Source organism: Geotrypetes seraphini, chromosome 2, assembly GCF_902459505.1.
Source record: "Geotrypetes seraphini chromosome 2, aGeoSer1.1, whole genome shotgun sequence".
NCBI lineage: Eukaryota > Metazoa > Chordata > Amphibia > Gymnophiona > Dermophiidae > Geotrypetes > Geotrypetes seraphini.
Genome location: NC_047085.1, coordinates 9,097,605 through 9,118,474, shown reverse-complemented (window position 1 = coordinate 9,118,474; position 20,870 = coordinate 9,097,605). Strand labels below are relative to the sequence as shown.

Here is a 20,870-nt window from a genome sequence, read left to right as displayed (position 1 = left end):
GGGAGGCCACAGGGAGCTTTTGGCCCCCCCCCAAACAAAAAAGCGATCCACTGCCTATGTTCCCTGTTTTACTAAGGTGCACTAATCGAATTAGCACGTGCTAAATGCTAATGCGTCCATAGAGTAACAAGCATGCGTAAGCAAGCGTACCTTAGTACAAGAGGGCCTATGTAACACGATTTTTGTTCCTGGGCAGTAGGTATAGTTTCTTAATTGCTCATGCCTAAAAATTAGAGAAATTTCCATAAAACCAGCATAGCCAAAATTAGCAATTTAAAATGTAAAAGCGCTGAATTTTCATCCTTCCATTCTTCTAAAGTCATAAAAAGCAACGTATGAATCACAATGAACATGTATTTAGTATTGAAGTTATACAAAGATGACCAGGGGAGATTTAGAAGCGACTACTTTTTTTGAGATTTGGGATTATATTGTAAGTCACTTTCACGAATCAGCCCCCAGATGTGGTCTCCCATCATGCCGTACCTTAAGAAGGACATGGCGTTACTCGAGAGGGTTCAGAGGAGAGTGCTGCGTCGGATAAAAGGGATGGAAAACCTTTCAAACGCTGAGAGATTGGAGAAACTGGGTCTCTTTTCCCTGGAGAAGAGGAGACTTAGAGGGGATATGATAGAGACTTACAAGATCATAAAGGGCATAGAGAGAGTAGAGAGGGACAGATTCTTCAAACTTTTGAATAATAAAAGAACAAGAGGACACTCGGAAAAGTTGAAAGGGGACAGATTCAAAACCAATGCTAGGAAGTTCTTCTTTACCCAACGTGTGGTGGACACCTGGAACGCGCTTCCAGAGGACGTTATAGGGCAGGGAACAATATCGGGGTTTAAGAAAGGATTGGACAATTTCCTGCTGGAAAAGGGGATAGAAGGGTATAAATAGAGGATTACTGCACAGGTCCTGGACCGATGGACCTCGGGTCTGACCCAGCGGAGGCACTGCTTATGTTCTTATGTTCTCATTAAATTGTAGCAGTGCCCAGGATGGTTTTAATTAAAACACAAATGTTTTCTATTTAATGTTCCTGGGCGGAGGTGGGCTCTGCAGTGTCACAGGCCACTGGCAGTGGTTCCTACACGCTGCTGGCAGCTGACCTGGAGCCTTCCCTCTGACGCATTTGCTTTGTGCATCAGAGGGAAGAACCACCGCAGCATGTAGGAACCTCTGCCGGTGATCTTAAAAGAACCATATTATAGACCCATTGGGCAGCCAGATGACTGACATACAAATGAGACTTCTTACAAAATATTTGTCTACTTAACTGCAATTCATTGCCATATCGTTCAAAATGCTGCTGCACGACTCATACTCTGTGAGAGCCGCTATTCTCACATTCCCCCTCTCCTCAAGTCACTTCATTGGCTCCCTATCCCTTCCTCTTACTGGCTTACAAGTGCATTCACTCTGAAGCCCCCAATATCGCTCTTCAGTTATCTCCCCCTATGTTCCTCTGTTCATCCGGCAAGTCCCTCTCTTCCACTGCCAACTCCAGACTCCGTCCCTTCTTTCTTGCAGCACCGCATGCCTGGAACAGGTTGTCTGAATCAATATGTCATGCTCCATCCCAGGCAGTCTTCAAATCCAAGCTAAAGGCCCACTTTTTTAAAACTGCATTCAACTCTTAACTCCCAATCACTGCTGACAGATACCTAGACCCACTGTATCATTTCCTCTACCATAACCCCGAGATGTCTTGTCTGTCCAAATTAGATTGTAAGCTCTTCTGAGCAGGGACTGTCTATTGTATATTAAATCTTTCAGCGCTATAGAAATGATAAATAGTAGTAGAAGTCATTTGCGGGTCAGATCGTAGGACCTCCTACAACTTGTATGTTATTCCAGCTCCGCATCCTGAGGTGACAGCTTTAATCATTTATGCACATACCTCCTTCCCTTACTTTTGCCCCCCAAAATATATATGAACAATTGTCAGCTGCCACAACTATTTTTACTCAATAGCTTCTGATACTCTCGATTTGTATTTCTTTAACCTTTAACATTGTATCCATTGGTCTCTTAAACTGAAATGGTTAGTTTAAATTACATTCCTATGCTCTTGCAAGAGTGCTTTTCTTTCTCTCTCTCTCTCCCCCTCCAACCTCCTCCCCCCCCCCCCTGGATCCCTATGACTCTCCTCTACCCCTCACCTACCTCCTTGCCAAAATTTAATCTTCAGGCCAGCCAACAGCAGCAACGAGGTGAGTCTGCTTCCAGAAGCCACTTCTCTGGAGCGTCCCACCTATGCGGGAACAGGAAGTCGCTCCAGAGAGAAGGCTTCTGGGGCAGGCCAATGGCAGCAGATTCATCCCACTGCTGCTGCCAGCTAGCCCAAAGATTACCTTTCAGTGGAGCCGGAGGAGATAGGTAGGGGGCAGGAGAGAATACCCCAGAGTGGGTCCTTCATTCTCCATACTGACCTCTAAGCTGCCACTGTTCCTGACTCGGAAGGTGAAGAAAGCTGGACAGTCCTCTAAATAGAGGACACGTGTGGGTAAATCCCTAGGCTATATCACAACTGTATTCATGACATAGCACTTAAACATTTGAGGACCCTGGATAGATCCAGGACAGAAGCATTTGGTTTACACCACATTAGAGAGTTGCACAGGGACAGAAATACCACCCGTCCCCTCCATACCCAACAGAATCTCCTCCATCCCTACGAGGAATCCCCTCCATCCCCCCAAAAAAGCAGCAATTACTTCTGACCGTTTTGATTTTAGTTTTAATTGAGTTTTACAGAAAATTCAAAACAAAGTCAGCCATCTGCCAAAACAGGCATAAAACCAATACCCCTTCTCCTTCCCTCTCTCCAGTCGGGTGGGGTTGGCATTGGCATATCAACAAAATGCTATCCCAAAGAAGTAGATTTAAGGCAGAATTTGATGAACAGAAAAAAGATGCCCGATGCAGCAATTCTCTGCCCCTTTTTTAAAGTTACATATTTAACGCTGGTACCTGCTGGGCTGAAGCAGTTTAATGCAGGGTAATCTGGCTCCGGAGCTGCACAGTTATGCTGCCCAGTCTCTCCCGCGTCCCTCTGCACAGACGCAGTGAGTGGTGGCAGGCTTGAGCCAATGAGATTCTTGAGGGGAGGTCTCACGCCAAGGCTCACTACTGGGTGAGCTCCGCACATCCACCAATCTGGGAGCACTTCCACAAGGAAGTGCTCGTGATTGGCCATCAAGCTCCAGCTCTGTCTCCCTGATTGGTGGATCTGCAGAGCTCTCCCATGTGAGTGGCAATCAGCAACTGGTGTGCCGAGGGATCGAAAAACCTAGAGGGAACACTGGAACAAAGGCAGGCTGACATTTCCATTCAAGGGATCCACGTGGGATTCCCGTAATCCCCATTCCCGTGCAGACCTCTACACCAAGTTTCAAGTTTCAAGTTTATTTGTTCTTGATGAATCGCCTATTTAAATTGCTAGGCGATGTACAATAAAATAACATGTAATAATAGATGAAACAAGTACAATATTGATGGTGACATAAAAAACAAATTTGTTAGTTAAAATTTAACACATTTAACAAACTGGGTGCAAACATAAGTTTAAAATAATTTGTGGGTAAAACATACAGGACCTGTGCGGTACGAGGGGGAATAGTTACAATTTTTGATAGAAGAGAAGAAAAAAACATAAAAGGAAAAAACAAAAGGTGGGTTATAATAGCTGTTGTTTTAAAAAAAATAAAAAAATAAAAAATAGAAAACTCGGTAATGAATAAAAACTAATCACTTTTTATTTGTCCTAAGATCCATACGCATCTTTAAAGAGAAAGGTTTTTAACATTTTTTTAAACATTGTTAGGTCTTTTAGTTCTCTAATATATTGTGGTAAAAGATTCCAAGAATGAGGGGCCATAACTGAGAACATGTCTTGTCTTCTAGTTCCTATCATTTTAATAGAAGGCACTGTAAGAAGATTAAATGAAGATGAACGAAGTGATCGTGTTGTACTATATGGGATAAGCCATCTGTTAATGAATTGGGGTTCATTAAAGTTTAAAGCTTTGAACACCAAAAACAGTAATTTAAAGGTGATACGATGGCTTATAGGAAGCCAATGAGATTTAATCAACAGAGGGGAAACGTGATCACACTGACAGGCAGGGGGCGGTGGATTTCCATTTGCATTAATGCTTCCACTTGTCATAGAGATTCATTGTGCAGCCTTTGAGACCAGCGCTGCGCTCCCTGCGCCTGGGACAAACAAATGTACGTTGACAACACAGAGTTTTCTGTGCCAGTCGGTCTGACATAAGCACTTTCCCTGCATTCCTTGCTCAAAGCTCTGAATGAGATTCAGGTTTGAATAACACAGAACAGACTGGCTTTGAATGTTAATAGAGCTGAAAGGCTCTGGGTGAATAATACTTTGGCACTCTCCCAGTGTCTGGTGATCTGCCGTCAGAGGACGAGCCCTAATAGGGCTTTGAACCAAGGAAATTGGGTTCAATTCCCACTGCAGCTTCACTTAACCCTCCAATGCCCCAGTACACAATAGGGAAAAGGGAAAGGCATTAACGGTTTCAATGCTGGTATTCCTATATACACAACTTTGCTTGTAACAACAGAAGGCAGCATCTCAAATCCCTCCCTCACTTTTTTCATTTGTAGAGCAACAAATTAAAAAACAAATAAATGAATCAACACTTGTACAGAAAAGTGGAACAACTTAAGAAATTACTAAAAAAAAGGAAAAATTATAATAATGTTATCCACAAAAGTCCTCAACAATGGAGAGGACAAAGCCCAATAGATTATTAATGAGAATTCTCTCAGCTATTTAGGAAATAAGAAACCGAGGCTTACGCCCTCTATTTTTACGATCCTGAGAATCCCCAGCGACTATTGTACAGGCAGAAAGAAGGTAAATTTAGTGGCAGCTGTATTTAGCTATCCATTTACATGGAAATTTAAGAATAGCCTTACTGGGTCAGACCAACGGTCCATCTAGCCCCGTATCCCGTCTTCACGGAGGTCAATCCAAGTCTCAAGTACCTGGCAAAAACCCAAATAGTAGCAGCATTCCAGAATCTCAAAGAGTATCAAGATTCCGGAACCCCAAATAGTAGCAACATTCCATGCAGAATCCCCAAAGAATAGCAAGATTCCATAGAGAATCCCGAGTAGCAGCTTTCCAGAAGCTCAAAAAGTATCAAGATTCTGGAACCCCAAATAGTAGCAACATTCCATGCGGAATCCCCAAAGAATAGCAAGATTCCATAGAGAATTCCAACGAGTAGCAGCATTCCAGAATCTCAAAAAGTATCCATAATTACATTACATTACAGATTTCTATTCCGCCATTACCTTTCGGTTCAAAGCGGATTACAAAAAGAGTTATGGAAGAAGGGTTACAACGTTAGATCAGAGAAGGTTTCCAAGAGAGGGAAAAGTAGGATCTGGGGTTAGGGAGGGGATGGTAAGAGGGGGGTTAAGCTTTATCATGGTATTAAGCTTTCTTAAGGGATTTCTTGAAGAGTATAGTTTTTATTTCCTTTCTGAACACCTTGTAGTCTGGGGTTGTTGTCAATAGGTTGGAGATTTGGTTGTCTATCTTCGCTGCCTGAGTGGCCCGTAGTCCGTTGTATAGTTTTTTCCTTTTTACTTCTTTGATTGGGGGGTAAGTGAATGGGGTGTGTGTTTTTCTATGCCTGGTAGAGGTGGTTTGGATGAGGCGGTCGTTTAGGTAGGTTGGGCTGTCTCCATTTATAGTTTTAAATAGTATACAGTAGAATTTAAATTGTATTCTTTCCTGGATTGGAAGCCAATGAGAATTGATGAAGCCTCAGTAATGTGATCATGTTTTTTCAATGAATAGACGAGTCTCAGAGCTGTATTCTGAATTGTCTGTAGTTGTTTAATCATTATTGCAGGGCAGGGGAGGTAGAGGATGTTGCAGTAGTCTAGGATACTTAGGATTAGAGATTGTACTAGGAGTTGAAATTGTGTTTTTTTCAAAGAATTTTCGGACTTGTCTAAGGTTTCTCATAACTGTGAAAGATTTCTATATTGTTTTGTTAATTTGTGGTTGCATGGTGCAGCCTTTGTCATGGTGCAGCCTTTGTTTAATCATGATTAAACCTAACCCTGTTTCTGTTATAAAGTCCTTATCGACTTGGTACTTGACTATTTAGCAGATTCATTTTCCTTTGCTCAGTCTACGTGTGCCCAAAGTTTCCATGGCCTTTTTAATTTTCCACCTGTTAAAGGTCAGTTTAAAATGCCTTTTTTCCTTTCAGGCTGCTTTCTGGGATAAGGACTTAAAGCCTTTGTTATTGAGTTCTACGTCATATCAACATTTTAGGAAGCAACTTAAGATTTATCTTTTTTCTAATTAGTGAGTGACGGATACACTTTCCATGTGGTTTATTTTTTAAATTTAATTTTATTAACCGCATGGAACTTATTGGTTATGCAGTATAGAAATTGATTATTATGTTATATTATGTCCTTCTCCGTGAATGCTCAAGACTGTCAGGAAGCATCCCATCCCCATATCTGAAAGATCTCCTGGTATCTAATAAAGTTGACTGATGTCATTTGTCCTATCATTCAGGTGTACCAAGACAATGTCTACGCCAAGGACTGTGCATTCCACTCTTTCAAGAAGGTTCTATTTGAGATGGGCCCTGAGTATTCCAGCACCTTGGAACTGGCTTCCTTCCACTCCGTCTCTAAAGGCTTCATGGGAGAGTGAGTAATGATCCGTTAACCTAACCCTGCTGAAAAGTCCCCAGATGTCCCAGAATGCACCTTTGTACATGAATGCAGCTACCACACAACACTGGCACTGGATCAGTTCAGTGGCTTAGCTCCTGAGAGGTAGTGGCACAAGTTGGGAGTCTTCTCAATCTGTCAGAACTGATGCTCATCTCTCACGCAGATGAAGGTGGGAGCACATGTGGGAGATGTGGCTCTTGTGAAGTTGATAAATCTTGAGGGCTTATCCTTTAAAGGTAAAGAAGTAAATACCAGTTGCTGAGCGCAGCACGTGTGATTTCCAGGCTATCCACAATGAATAGTCATAGGTTTTAGCTGAATGAAATATAGAACCAAATCTTTTCCAGAGAAGAGAAAATGGTAAAACTAGAGGGCATAATTTGAGGTTATAGGGAGGAAGACATAGGAGCAATGTTAGGAAATTCTTCTTCACAGAGAGGGTGGTAGATGCCTGGAATGCCCTCCTGAGGGAAGTGGTAGAGAGGAAAACGGTGATGGGATAAACGTAGAGGATCTCTAATTAGAAAACGAAGGATGTAAATTAAAGAACTAAGGCCGGTACTGGACAGACCTACACGGTCTGTATCTCATATGTGGTGATTTGGTATAGGATGGGCAGGGGGGAGGGCATCAATGGGAACTCCACTAACTTGGAACATGAGGATGTTACTGGCCAGACTTTGTGTTAGATATCCTGCAAACAATGGGATGGTTGGATAGGCTGGAGTGAGCTTGGACGGCAACTTCAGCATTTGGAACCTGGGACAATACCAGGTGGACTTTACGGTCTACGGTCCAGAAATATCAAAGAAGAAACAAGTTAATTTAATTATGTATTTTTAATGAAAATAACTAATGGACAGACTGGATGGACCGTTCAGGTCTTGATCTGCCGTCATTTACTATGTTATTATATTTTACAGATATTAGTTGATTTGTTTTGGATCTGGTTTTAGCTCACACCTCTTTCAATGGTAATTCAAAGTGAGTTATATTTTGGCACAGTAGGTGTTTCCTTTTCCTCAGAGGGAGAAACTGGTTGTTGTCCATGAGTTCACATCCTTTGTGGGATCGCAGAGGTTTAGTGTGGTAGAGATGAGATGGGATCTCTAAATCAGGTTTTGGTAAGAGGAAGAAGATGGCTTTGGTGTTTTATTCAACTGATTTACGTTTTGTTCTCTGAAATAAGCAAGTAATCATTGAAAAGAAAGAGTTGTCTTGAATAATGGGATAATCACTTTTCATCCTGTACCTTCCAGATGTGGATTCCGTGGAGGATACATGGAAGTCATTAATATGGATCCTGCAGTGAAGCAACAGCTGACAAAACTGGTATCAGTGCGTTTATGTTCGCCAGTGCCAGGCCAGGCTATGATGGGCATTGTTGTGAACCCCCCTCAGCCTGGAGACCCGTCTTACAAACAGTTTAACAGTGTAAGCTGTGAAAGTAGCTTGCCTTTTGCATCTTCTACCTAAACTCTCAAGAACAAAATCTATAACTTACCCAACTCCATCCACATTCTCTCGCCTCTCTCTTAACATGTTGCTCCAGATGGCTTCATTCTTGCCTCCTTCACATCTCTCTTAACCAACTCCGTCCTTATTTGCTCACTTTTCCCTCAACATGTCATCCCAACATATTCTGCTCTCATCATCTCACCTTTCCTTCCCCATCACTTATCCTTTCATCTTTTCTTATTCCTTCATGCAACTCCATTCTCACACTATCACATTTCCTTCTGTCATCACCAAACCAGCTCTGTTCTCATCTTCTTGCTTCTGCTTTCCCTGTTGCTCCCAATTCCATACCCATGTCTCGCTTCTCCTTCCCTCAACACTCAACCAAATCTGCTGTATAATCATGTCTTCCTTCTACTTGCTCTGTTGCTCCCAATTCCATACTCATGTCTCGCTTCTACTTCCCTCAACACTCAACCAAATCTACTGTATAATCATGTCTTCCCTCTACTTGCTCTGTTGCACCCAATTCCATACTCATGTCTTGCTTCTACTTCCCTCAACACTTAATCAAATCTACTGAATAATCATGTCTTCCCTCTACTTGCTCTATCTCCTAAGGGAGAGGCAGAAAGTGGAATGGATTGAACTGGCTTGGGTGACAATCATATCAGCTTTATTTCTTACCTTTTCTCACTCTGTTATCCAACTATCTCCATTCTGATCTTCTCACTGCTCTTTCCTCTGCTACATAATCAACTCCATTCTTATCTCGCCCTTCCCCATCAACCAATCAGGATTGTTCCTTAGTTCTCCACATATCTCTGCTTCCTTGGCGTGGAGAATTAAAGAAATTGGAAACCAAAAAAAGTCCACCAAAACACGTTCCACATAATAAAGCGCAAAGCAGAAGACAAAAAAAAACGTGGAACTGATGATCTTGTTATACAATTTATTTGAAAATGGTATAGAGGTGTACGATAAAAAGGACAGTAATACAAAATACAGTAAAATGTAGCATAGACACTACACGGGCCATGTTTTAGTCGTGATAACGACCTTCTTCTGCTCTTACTATGGGCCACAGGTGCTGTTTTGCATTTTTAAGTCTTTGGCCCATAGTAAGACCGTGTTGGGTCTATGTCTCATTTTACTGTATTTTGTGTTATTGTCCTTTGTATCATATACCTCTGCACCATTTTCAAATAAATTGTATAACAAGATCATCAGTTCCACGAATTAAAGAAATAAACATGAAGTTACGAGTGATTCCTAAAAAAGTGAGTGCTTTAGAAAGAACCTTTTCCTACGGGAATGCATTGAAGCTCTCTCCACTTCCTCATCCAACCCAATGTAAGATGTTTCATTCTTTCTCTTGGTGCTAAAACATCTCCATTCTCTGGTTCCTCAGGAGAAGCTTGAAGTGTTGAACAACCTAGCAGAGAAAGCCCAGATGACAGAGAAGATCTTCAGCCAGTCACCAGGAATCCACTGCAACCCTGTTCAGGGAGCCATGTACTCCTTCCCCAGGATTGAAATCCCTCCCAAGGCCGTGGAGGAGGCAAAGGTGAGGCCACAGTGCTTCCGTCTTACATTGGTAATCCCTGTTTGGGGTTTTTGGGGTTATTTCTATCTCAGATGGGTACATGGCTTGGCTCATTCTTGATGCCATGATGCGACAGATGAGTCTGGAGGGCTGATCTTCAACTGCCCACCTCATATTAAAGACTTCTCCCTTGTCTCTTACTCCTTTCTTAAAATACCTTTGCAATGTTTGTATGTGTTCTTTGTGCTAAAGTTAAAGAACTCATTTGGGGAGACCTAACCACCCAAATGCATAAGCAATAGTGCACATTTAGGCCAATGCTTAGAACTCTGGTACTGTAGGGAACAGTCCAGGAAAAGTGTGATGCAGTGGTTAAAGCTACAGCCTCAGCACCCTGAGGTTGTGGGTTCAAACCCACGCTGCTCCTTGTGACCTTGGGCAAGTCACGTAATCTCCCCATTGCCCCAGGTACATTAGATAGATTGTGAGCCCACCGGTAGAGGCAGGGAAAAATGCTTGAGTACCTGAATAAATTCATGTAAAATGTTCTGAGTTCCCCTGGGAGAACAGTATAGAAAATTGAATGAACAAATAAATAAAAAAAGTCCCACTGCTCAACCCTAATAGCATGCAAATTAAATGGAAGCTATTAACATTCAGCATTGGGAAGCTAAGGGGGGGAGGAATGCACCTGGTGCATGTGCACAAGAGCTGTGTAGTAAACACAGCTCTTATGCCCACACCCAGTCATTGTGAAATCTTACACTCTTTTATCATCACTGTGTTTTTAAATTCTCTCCCTCCCCTGCAAAGATCCTGTGCATTTTCCCAGCAGCAGGCTTCGCCCTTCCTGGCTCGTCCAGCTCAGTAGCAGTGTTCTTCAAGCCTATGACGGCCTTCGGGGATCTCTTGGCCTGCACAGCACTCACTATTTTTATTTTTTTGTCTGCTGCATCCAGGCTGCAGGCTTTTACTGAAGAACACTGCCCAGTCCTTCTCTTTGGGAGTCCGGCATCCCTCCCTGCCTGTCTGCCTGTCTGATTAGCTCCTGCCACCTGGCGGTCTTACAAACCATCTTCTTCCCAGCAGCGATTTCTGGTGCTTTCTGGCCAACCCCAGGGGCCTTTTCTCTGCAACAACTTCTGTTGCTACATGGGAGGGACACTTAGAGGAAAGACCCCTGAGGTTGGCCCTTACTGTCTTCTCTTTAGGCACGGTGATGTCAGCTTGCTATCTGGTTTATGTTTCCATACACATTACTGCATCGTGCGTTAAGCTTGTGTTAGTGCTTAATGTGGCAGAGTATAAAAAGGTGCTTCAAATACTAAATCGCTATGAATTCCTTCAGTACAATTAAAAACACAGAAATCCTTAGTAACAAACTTGGATTCTCACATAATGATTTTCATTTAACATAGCAAAACAGCAAGCTTGTAACACCCGAGGGCAATCCACAGTTTATTACCCTGATTTCCAAACCACTTTCTTGGAAACGCCTCTGATCTGACCCCACCTCTTTTTCTGTCTACAGAAGTACAATTTGCCAAACATATTATTCAATTAAACCTTCCAGGAAAAAAAAAAAACACCACCAAACAACGTACACAGAACTTGCTATGAAGTTTTCTGGGCGTCAAACACATGGCCCTGTGTAATGGAGTAGCTGAGCCACAGACACCCCACTTAGCTACAAATCCATATTTAAGAAAACATGAGCTGCTCCTGGAAGACCCAAATAGACTAGTAAGAGTTGTGTCTAATCAGGGATCATTTACAAGGAGAGTCAAGCAGACACTCCCTTCTCTGGTACTACACTTCTTGCTCAATACTACCATTAAGCTCTTCATTACTAATGGTACAGAATTCTCTATTATGTTTGACCCTGGCACCTGTTTCACCCCTGGCCTTCTGTTCCAAACTAGCTCATAAAAATAGCCTTACTGGGTTAAACCAATGGTCCATCAAGCCCAGTAGCCTGTTCTCATAGTGGCCAATCTAGGTCCATAGTACCTGGCCAAAACCCAAGGAGTAGCAACATTCCATGTTACTGATCCAGGGCAAGCAATAGATTCCCCCATGTCTTTCTCAATAACAGATTATGGACTTTTCCTTCAAGAAGGGTGGAGGAATAGCGCTATACATAAAAGACTCCATACCCTCAACCAAAATGGAAACAGCAGTAAGGTCGGAAGGCTTGGAATCAATATGGGTTAAGCTACCAGGAGGATCTGGAACAGACATCAAATTGGGTCTATACTATCGTCCGCCTGGCCAATCGGAAGAAATCGACCGGGACCTGGAGACGGAACTGCGGCAGGTATGCAAGAATGGAAGTGTGGTGGTGATGGGGGACTTCAACTACCCTGGGATAGACTGGAGTATCGGGCACTCAAGTTGCGAGAGAGAGACCAAATTCCTGGAAGCCACGAGGGACTGCTTCCTGGAACAGCTGGTCACGGAACCTACACGAGGAGGAGCTACTCTTGATCTAATCTTCAGTGGACTGGGGGGACCTGCAAAGGAAGTAGCGGTATCAGACCCACTGGGGAACAGCGATCACAACATGATCCAGTGCAGACTAGAACTGGGATCATCCAGGGTGAAAAGAACCACAACAACAGCGCTCAACTTCAGAAAAGGGAATTATGATGCAATGAGGAAAATGGTGGGGAAGAAACTCAACGGCAGCACAAGGAAGGTAGAGTCCGTAGAAAGCGCCTGGACCCTGCTCAAGCGTACGGTGCACGAAGCACAGAACCTGTACGTCCCCAGGTTCAGAAAAGAGTGCAAGAAAAATCGAATAAAGAACCCAGCATGGATAACGGCAGCTGTAAAAAAGGCGATCAGTAACAAGAAAGCATCGTTCAAAAAATGGAAACAGGACCAAACGCAGGCCAACCAAAAGGAACACAAGGAAAGCCAGAAGGAGTGCCACCGAGTGGTTAGGAGAGCAAAGAGGGAATATGAAGAGAGACTAGCGGGAGAGGCAAAAAATTTCAAATCATTCTTCAGGTACGTAAAGGGAAAGCAACCAGCGAGGGAGGAAGTGGGGCCCTTGGATGATGGGGATAGAAAGGGAGTAGTGAGGGAGGAAAAAGAAATAGCTGACAAGTTAAATGACTTCTTTACGTCGGTCTTCACGAGGGAGGACACATCCAACATTCCGGAACCAGAGGAAATAGAAAATGGAGATCAAGATAGCAGGCTGGTCCAATTAGAGGTGAGCCAGGAGGATGTCCTCAGGCAGATAGACAAGCTAAAGAGCGACAAGTCACCAGGTCCGGACGGCATTCACCCAAGGGTGCTCAAGGAATTAAGGAATGAAATAGCAGAGACACTTCAGCAAATATGCAACCTATCCCTAAAAACTGGAGAGATCCCGGAGGACTGGAAAATAGCTAATGTCACGCCCATCTTCAAGAAGGGTTCGAGGGGCGACCCGGGAAACTATAGGCCGGTAAGCCTCACATCGGTCCCGGGAAAGATGATGGAGGCACTGATTAAGGACAGCATCTGTGACCATATCGAAAAAAATGGACAGCTAAGGTCGAGCCAGCATGGGTTCTGCAAGGGTAGGTCGTGCCTCACAAACTTGTTGTACTTCTTTGAGGGGGTAAATAACCAGGTGGACAAAGGTGAACCCATAGACATAATTTACCTAGACTTCCAGAAAGCCTTCGATAAGGTACCACATGAGCGGTTGCTCAGGAAGCTATGGAATCATGGGGTGCGCGGGGAGGTCCACCGATGGATCAAAAACTGGCTGGCAGACAGGAAGCAGAGGGTTGGTGTAAAGGGCCATTACTCGGACTGGCAAGGGGTCACGAGCGGGGTTCCTCAAGGATCGGTGCTGGGACCGCTCCTGTTTAACATATTCATTGACGACCTGGAGGCGGGAACAAAATGCGAGGTCATCAAATTCGCAGATGACACCAAACTATTCAGCAAGGTTGAAACCACGGTTGACTGCGAGAATCTCCAAAGGGATCTTACGACATTGGAAGAATGGGCGAAAAAGTGGCAAATGAGCTTCAATGTAGGGAAATGCAAGGTCATGCATATAGGGAGAAGGAACCCGATGTTCACTTACAAAATGGGGGGATCAATGCTAGGGGTCAGTAATCTGGAAAGAGACTTGGGAGTGATGGTAGACACGACATTGAAGGCGTCGGCACAATGCGCCACAGCCTCGAGGAAAGCAAACCAAATGTTAGGTATCATTAAGAAGGGTATCTCGACCAGAACGAAGGAAGTCATCCTGCCACTGTACCGGGCTATGGTGCGCCCGCATCTGGAATACTGTGTACAGTACTGGTCACCGTACCTCAAAAAGGACATGACAATGCTTGAGGGAGTCCAGAGAAGAGCAACTAAACTGATTAAGGGTATGGAAAACCTTACATACACTGACAGACTGAAGAAGCTGGGGTTGTTCTCCCTGGAAAAGCGGAGACTCAGAGGAGATATGATAGAGACCTTCAAGATCCTGAGGGGCATCGAAAAGGTTGACAAAGACAGATTTTTCAATTTGAAAGAAACCACAAGAACAAGGGGTCACTCGATGAAATTGAAGGGGGACAGGTTTAAAACAAACGCAAGGAAGTACTTTTTCACACAGAGGGTGGTGGACACATGGAACACCCTTCCGGAGGCCGTGATAAGAAATAGCACAGTACAGGGTTTCAAGGATGACCTGGATAGGTTCCTGGAAGACAAAGGGATTGAGGGGTACAGATAAGAGTAGTGGAAGGTTTAGAGATAAGTGTAGAGGTAGGCAATAAAATTAGTCAGGGACCGCTGACCAGGCAATATGCCTGATGGGCCGCCGCGTGAGCGGACCGCTGGGCTGGATGGACCTCTGGTCTGCCCCGGCGGAGGCGACTACCTATGTACTTATGTACTTATGTACTAACTTGTCCAAACCTTTCTTAAAACCAACTGCACTATCCATTCTTACCTCAACCTCTGGCAATGTGTTCCAGAACTTAACTATTCTTTGAGTGAAAAAATATTTCCTCCTATTGGTTTTAAAAGTATATATATATACATAGCCTCCCTCAGCTACTACCTAGACAAACATGGCATAACCTCATACAGCTATGCAGATGACATCACCATTCTCCTCCCCTTCGACCACCCAGAATCCACCATGACAGGCACAATATACAGAACTCTCGAAACAGTAGCAACATGGATGACAAATCGCAAACTAAAACTTAACTCTGACAAAACAAAATTCATCCTCCTAGAAAACAGCAAAACTCCAACCTTAACAAACCTAGTAATAAACTCGATATCATACCCCATTCAACCCACACTAAAACTTCTTGAAATACTGATCGACAGAGGCTGTACCATGCAACCACAAATCAACAAAGTAATAAAAACATCATTCGTGACTATGAGAAACTTAAGACAAATCTGAAAATTCTTTGACAGGAAACAATTCCAACTTTTTGTACAATCTTTTATCCTTGGACTAATAGACTACTGCAACATACTATACCTCCCCTGCCCAGCAACCATGATAAAGCAATTACAAACAATACAAAACACAGCCCTAAGACTCATCTACTCATTGAAAAAATATGATCACATCACAGAAGCATACCACGACTCACACTAGCTCCCAATACAAACAAGAATATACTTCAAATTCTATTGTCTATTATACAAAGTTATTAATTGAGAAAGCCCAACCTACTGGAACAACCAACTAACCCGATCCACCTCAAACAGGCACAGGAGAACCCACTCACTATTCACACACCCACCAACCAAAAATGTCAATCTAATCTAATCTAATCTAAATCTTGGGTTTATATACCGCATCATCTCCGCAGATGGAGCTCGACACGGTTTACATGGTTAGGGAAGGAACGGAACTCCAGTGGAATTATATAAGTATGAGAGAAGAGAGGTTGGTGTGAAAAGAGGAAAACTATATGACAACCTAATGGCCACCAAAGCAGCTAAACTAGACAGATAAATCACCAATCTGCTATCTACGACCACAGACTACAAAACTTTCAAAAAAGAAACTAAAACCCTACTCTTCAAAAAACACATAAAACCTGTTTAACACGACAAGTTTCTTCCCTACCACACACTCAACCCATATCTAATCTAAAATGTTTCAAATCACCCAACATGTTGTGCCTTAAGTTCTCGACAATTCTTATGTAATTCTTAAGTTCTCGACAATTCTTATGTAATGCTTACGACAGTTCTTATGTAATGTTACAACTCCTGTTTGTGTAATCCGCCTTGAACCGCAAGGTAATGACGGAATAGAAATCACTAATGTAATGTAATTTCCCTGTAACTTAATCGAATGTCCCCCTAGTCTTTGTAATTTTTGATGGAGTGAAAAATCGATCCACTTGTACCCGTTCTACTCCACTCAGAATTTTGTAGACTTCAATCCTATCTCCCCTCAGCCGTCTCTTTTCCAAGCTGAAGAGTCCTAACCGTTTTAGTCTTTCCTCATACGAGAGGAGTTCCATCCCCTTTACCATCTTGGTCGCTCTTCTTTGAACCTTTTCTAGCGCCATTATATCTTTCATGAGATAAGGAGACCAGAATTGAATGCAATGCTCCAAATGAGGTCGCACCATGGGGCGATACAGGGGCGTTATAACATTCTTACTCTTGTTAACCATCCCTTTTTTTTAAAATAATTCCTAGCATCCTGTTTGCTTTCTTGACCACCACTGCACATTGGGTGGAAGGTTTCATCGTATTGTCTACGATGATACCCAGATCCTTTTCATGAGCACTAATCCCCAAGGTGGACCCTAGCATCCGGTAACTGTGATTCAGGTTATTCTTCCCAATATGCATCACTTCGCATTTGTCCACATTAAATTCATCTGCCATTTGGAAGCCCAGTCTTCCAATTTCCTATGGTCTGCCTGCAATTTCTCACAATCCGCCTGCGTTTTAACAATTTTGAACAGTTTAGTGTCATCTGCAAATTTAATCACATCACTCGTCGTTCCAATTTCCAGATCGTTTATAAATAAGCTCCTTCTACACCGCTGGCCTTCTGCTCCACACCAGCAATTGCTTCATCCCTGGCCTTCTGCTCTACCCTGCTTTCGGCCTAACTGCTCTATCCACTCTCCCAGCCAGGAGAAATGCTGACAGTTGGATAATCTGTGCTGTGATCAGGCCAAAATATGATTCTGACCCTTTATAAATTTCTACACGTTTGCAGAAAACATACAAGTGAGATGAGATATTTACCCTCCACTCCCCCACCCCAACAGCCTCCCAAAACATATCCAGCTGGTAGAGAGGTCAAGTAGAGTCTGTAGTAGGCTTACCAAAGACCACTGATTTGGGGGGATTGCCCCCAATTTCATATTGTTGTTCCCATTTCTCCCTTGTTTGACAACCACCAGTCTCCGATTTTAGTAATGGAGACAGAAGTGCCATAGTTTAATTTGGTCTTGCCCTGCCTTCCTTCCTTCACGTGATCCTGCATTTCCTTTTGCTCCCATCACCCACTGCCAGTGTCAGCCCCTCCCCTTTGCACTCCTGCCTTTTTCTCTCCAGCATCAACATCAAGAAGCACAGTGCCACAACGCAGTGGCTCTTCTCAACCGCGCTGTGTGTCTCTGCAGCAATGCGCTCCCAATGCAACAGCAAGTATACATCAGAGGGGGGGTGGTACCTGGCAGAGCTGCAGACCCACAGCACTGTACTTCCTAATGCTGCACTGGGGGAAGGAGCTGGGAGCTGCAAAGAGAGATTTGAGGGACTGGGGCAGGGAGAGGAAGGAAAGAATTAGGTGCAAGGCCTGAGGGGGGAAGGAAGAGAGAGCAAGTGCTGGACTGGGTATGCAAGTGGGAAAGTGGAGATGGCTGGGCTGGAAGAGGGATGAGAGAGAGAGAGAGAGATGGCTGAACTAGGAGGGGAGAGAGGTGAAAATGATAATTTTAAAGATGAAAAATTGCCATGGAAAGGCTATACCCTTCCCCACCTATTTAACACTGCTGTGCTCCACCCAGGCGCCCCAGTTTAGAAACCAAAATTCTAGTAAACTTAGGGCTCCTAACCCCACGCAACACGAAAAATACTAACGCAAGCTCTATGGAGGCAATAGCGTGTAGTGCATGCTGAAACCGCCAGTGCCTCTTAGCAAAAGGAGCCCTCAGTCTTTAATTGTATAGCAGAAAATGAAGATTTTGCATGTGAGGGATTTCTTAGCTGCCATGTTAGGCTCTGTGAGCAGCATGGAGAGAATGTTTCCCCTTTTCCTTTATTTTGAGCTCTTTATTAGATTGCTACAGATAAATAGTTGCCCAAAAATGGCTGAAGCAAATTTTAATAACACAGGAAATGGCGACAGCTAAAATTCCAAATGGCCTCCAAATGGCCCATCCAATCCTCACAGTAGCATTCATCCGCGTTGGGTAGATACTTTCTCATAGACTTGCAATTTGTGCTCCATACTGGTTGCCTCCGTCCCCCCATGCTCTCTCCGTGGACATGTTTTCTGTGGTCTGTCTGGAACTTTAAAGGTTATAGTAAAGCTAGCTGTCCCTCCCCACTCTCACCCTCACCCCCATTTATCTCCCTGCTCTGTGTTTATTTCTGCTATTTCTTATTGGTCAAAATTTAGTGATGGCAAGAATTGTCTGGTCAAGGCATCTGTCTCTCTAAGCAAAGCACACAAAACAGAAAAAGTATAGTACATGGAGGTCGCCAGCTGTCTAGGCCTACCCTGAGATAGAGACCTCACACTCTATATACTGGTATCAATCAATAAGTATATTTATTAACAAATCAGTAACAGCTTACAAGAATAAATCATTCAGCATATAGAGTAACAGAATGTGATCTTCAGGCCTGAGGATCCTTTGATGTCTGTTCTGCTTACTTCCTCTTAAAGGCCTGTTTTTATACATTTCTTGGTGGCTAACACCACGTTGGTCTAAATCACATGACAAATCTTTTATTGGTTATTTTTTACACGTCATTACATCTGCTAATTTATTAATTGGTTCATAATATCTGTGTCACACCTGGAACCTAATTCACCCTACCGAAACCGATTACCTACCAACGTATGGAAACAGAATATTTGATATGCATAGTAATGTAACCTGATTTATCTTCCATTGTTATTATGTCTACACCCTCACTCTGTCATTAAGTCTATACCCTCAATCTGTATTCTCCAATGTCATGTACCCTCCTGGAAATGTCCAGCTCTCTTCCTATGTAATCCGCTTTGAACCGCAAGGCACAAGCGGAATAAAAATCACTAATGTAATGTAATGTAATATGCATGTCCTGTTTACCAGAAAATCTATCTTTTCCCGCATATGCCCTTTCAATCTACCATATCAGCAATTCCAAGCCCTGCTTTTATCACAAGATACTCTTGCTAAATAATTTTCTTTAGAATTCTATTCTCGACCACTTGTGGTCATCCTTTTATGATATCATAACAGATGTTGTCAGGCAGAAGAACTGGATCTTTGCTTGTTTTTTTTTTGCTTATCATAAGTTTCACTTCTCCTAGCTCATGACAGCTGATAAGTGTAGTCAGAAATGTCTCATAAATCATTTTTTAGACTTTTAATACACTGATTTAGTATAGTAGGAGAGGAGAGAGAGAATTTTTCCATTTTAAGGTCTGATCTCTTCACCTTTAGCGTTATCTAAAGGACTTACTGTGCTTCACCTGTATCATACAAGGACTTACTCAGTGTATTCTCCTTCATACAAGAGCATACCGCATTTTCCTCTTCCTCTCAGTCCCCCCCCCCCCACACTCACTCACACACACATACATTTATTGCAATTGCCATTGTTGTAACTCTTTGCTTCCTGTCTACACTGCAGGCTCAAGACTTGGCTCCAGATATGCTGTTTTGCACAAAACTCCTAGAGGAGACTGGAATCTGTGTGGTCCCTGGGAGTGGATTTGGGCAGCGAGAGGGCACCTATCATTTCAGGTAATAATACCCAGTGGAATGTTAAAGGCTTCGGAGATAAGCTATTCACCCCAAAGGCTAGAAAAACTGCTAGTAAGAGAGATTTATGAAGAAAATTGAATTTCTAGTTCATTAATATCAAGCTAATGTGTCTTTATCTTATAAACCCAATACTAAAATAAGAGGTCAAGACTTCAGAGAAACAGTTTCAATAAAAGGGATAATTACAGAATCTGCACTGATTAAAAGCTGGAGGAGAAGGAGGCTCAGAAAAGATAGCTCAGTATTTATATTATAAGGAAATAACAATGGATCTAAGCAAAAAATATTACATACTGAGGAGGTGCTGGCACAATTGATGATAAAGAAAGCTCTGGGACTTGATGGCTACATCTCAGAAAAGTGAGATAGAGTGTACCCTAAACTGTTTTCCGTCAGTTTAGCCTGCACGCGTTAAAGCGGTGGATTATCAAAACGGATTATCTCTGTCTTTAGCGGGGTTTCTAGCAGTCTCTGACAATGGCATGCAAATGTGCTCTTTAATAGTGAAATGAGCCCGCAGGTGGATTCTTAAAAATTGCCGAGGCATTTTCAAAGAGCGGTGTTGGCTTTTGGCAACAAAAAAGCAGCGACTGCTGGTCACGGAACCAACAAGGGGCGATGCCACTCTTGACCTAATCTTCAACGGACTAGGGGGGACAGCAAAGGAGGTGGCGGTATTACCCCCACTAGGTAACAGCGATCACAACATGATCCAGTGCAGGCTTGAAATTGGATCATCAAAGGGGAAAAGAACCACAACGACGGCACTCAACTTCAAAAAAGGAAATTATGATGCCATGAGAAAAATGGTGGGAAAGAAACTCAAAAGCAACATAGGGAAGACGGAATCCGTAGAAAAGGCCTGGACCTTATTCAAGGAGACTGTGCACGAAGCACAAAGCATATGCATCCCCAAGTTCAGAAAAGGGTGCAAAAAAAATAGAACAAAAAACCCAGTGTGGATAACAAGTGCAGTAAAGAAGGCGATAAGCGACAAGAAAGCATCGTTCAGAAAATGGAAAAAAGACCAAACAGAGGAGAACCAAAAAGGGCACAAAGAACACCAGAAAGAGTGTCACCGAGTGGTTAGAAAAGCAAAAAGAGAATACGAAGAGAGACTGGCAAAG

At 43.1% G+C, this 20,870-nt stretch overlaps 1 protein-coding gene across 3 annotated transcripts in view; it reads left to right on the top strand.

Annotated features, from left to right (window-relative positions):
- The window catches only part of LOC117355981 (alanine aminotransferase 2-like), a 116,321-nt gene that overhangs the window by 85,321 nt on the left and 10,130 nt on the right, over positions 1-20,870 (top strand). For all 3 annotated transcript variants that reach the window (XM_033935189.1, XM_033935190.1, XM_033935188.1), the window contains 4 exons: positions 6,584-6,720; positions 8,007-8,181; positions 9,617-9,772; positions 19,610-19,722. In XM_033935189.1, coding sequence (XP_033791080.1) covers positions 6,584-6,720; positions 8,007-8,181; positions 9,617-9,772; positions 19,610-19,722 — 581 coding nt within the window. The remainder of the gene's footprint in view (positions 1-6,583; positions 6,721-8,006; positions 8,182-9,616; positions 9,773-19,609; positions 19,723-20,870) is intronic.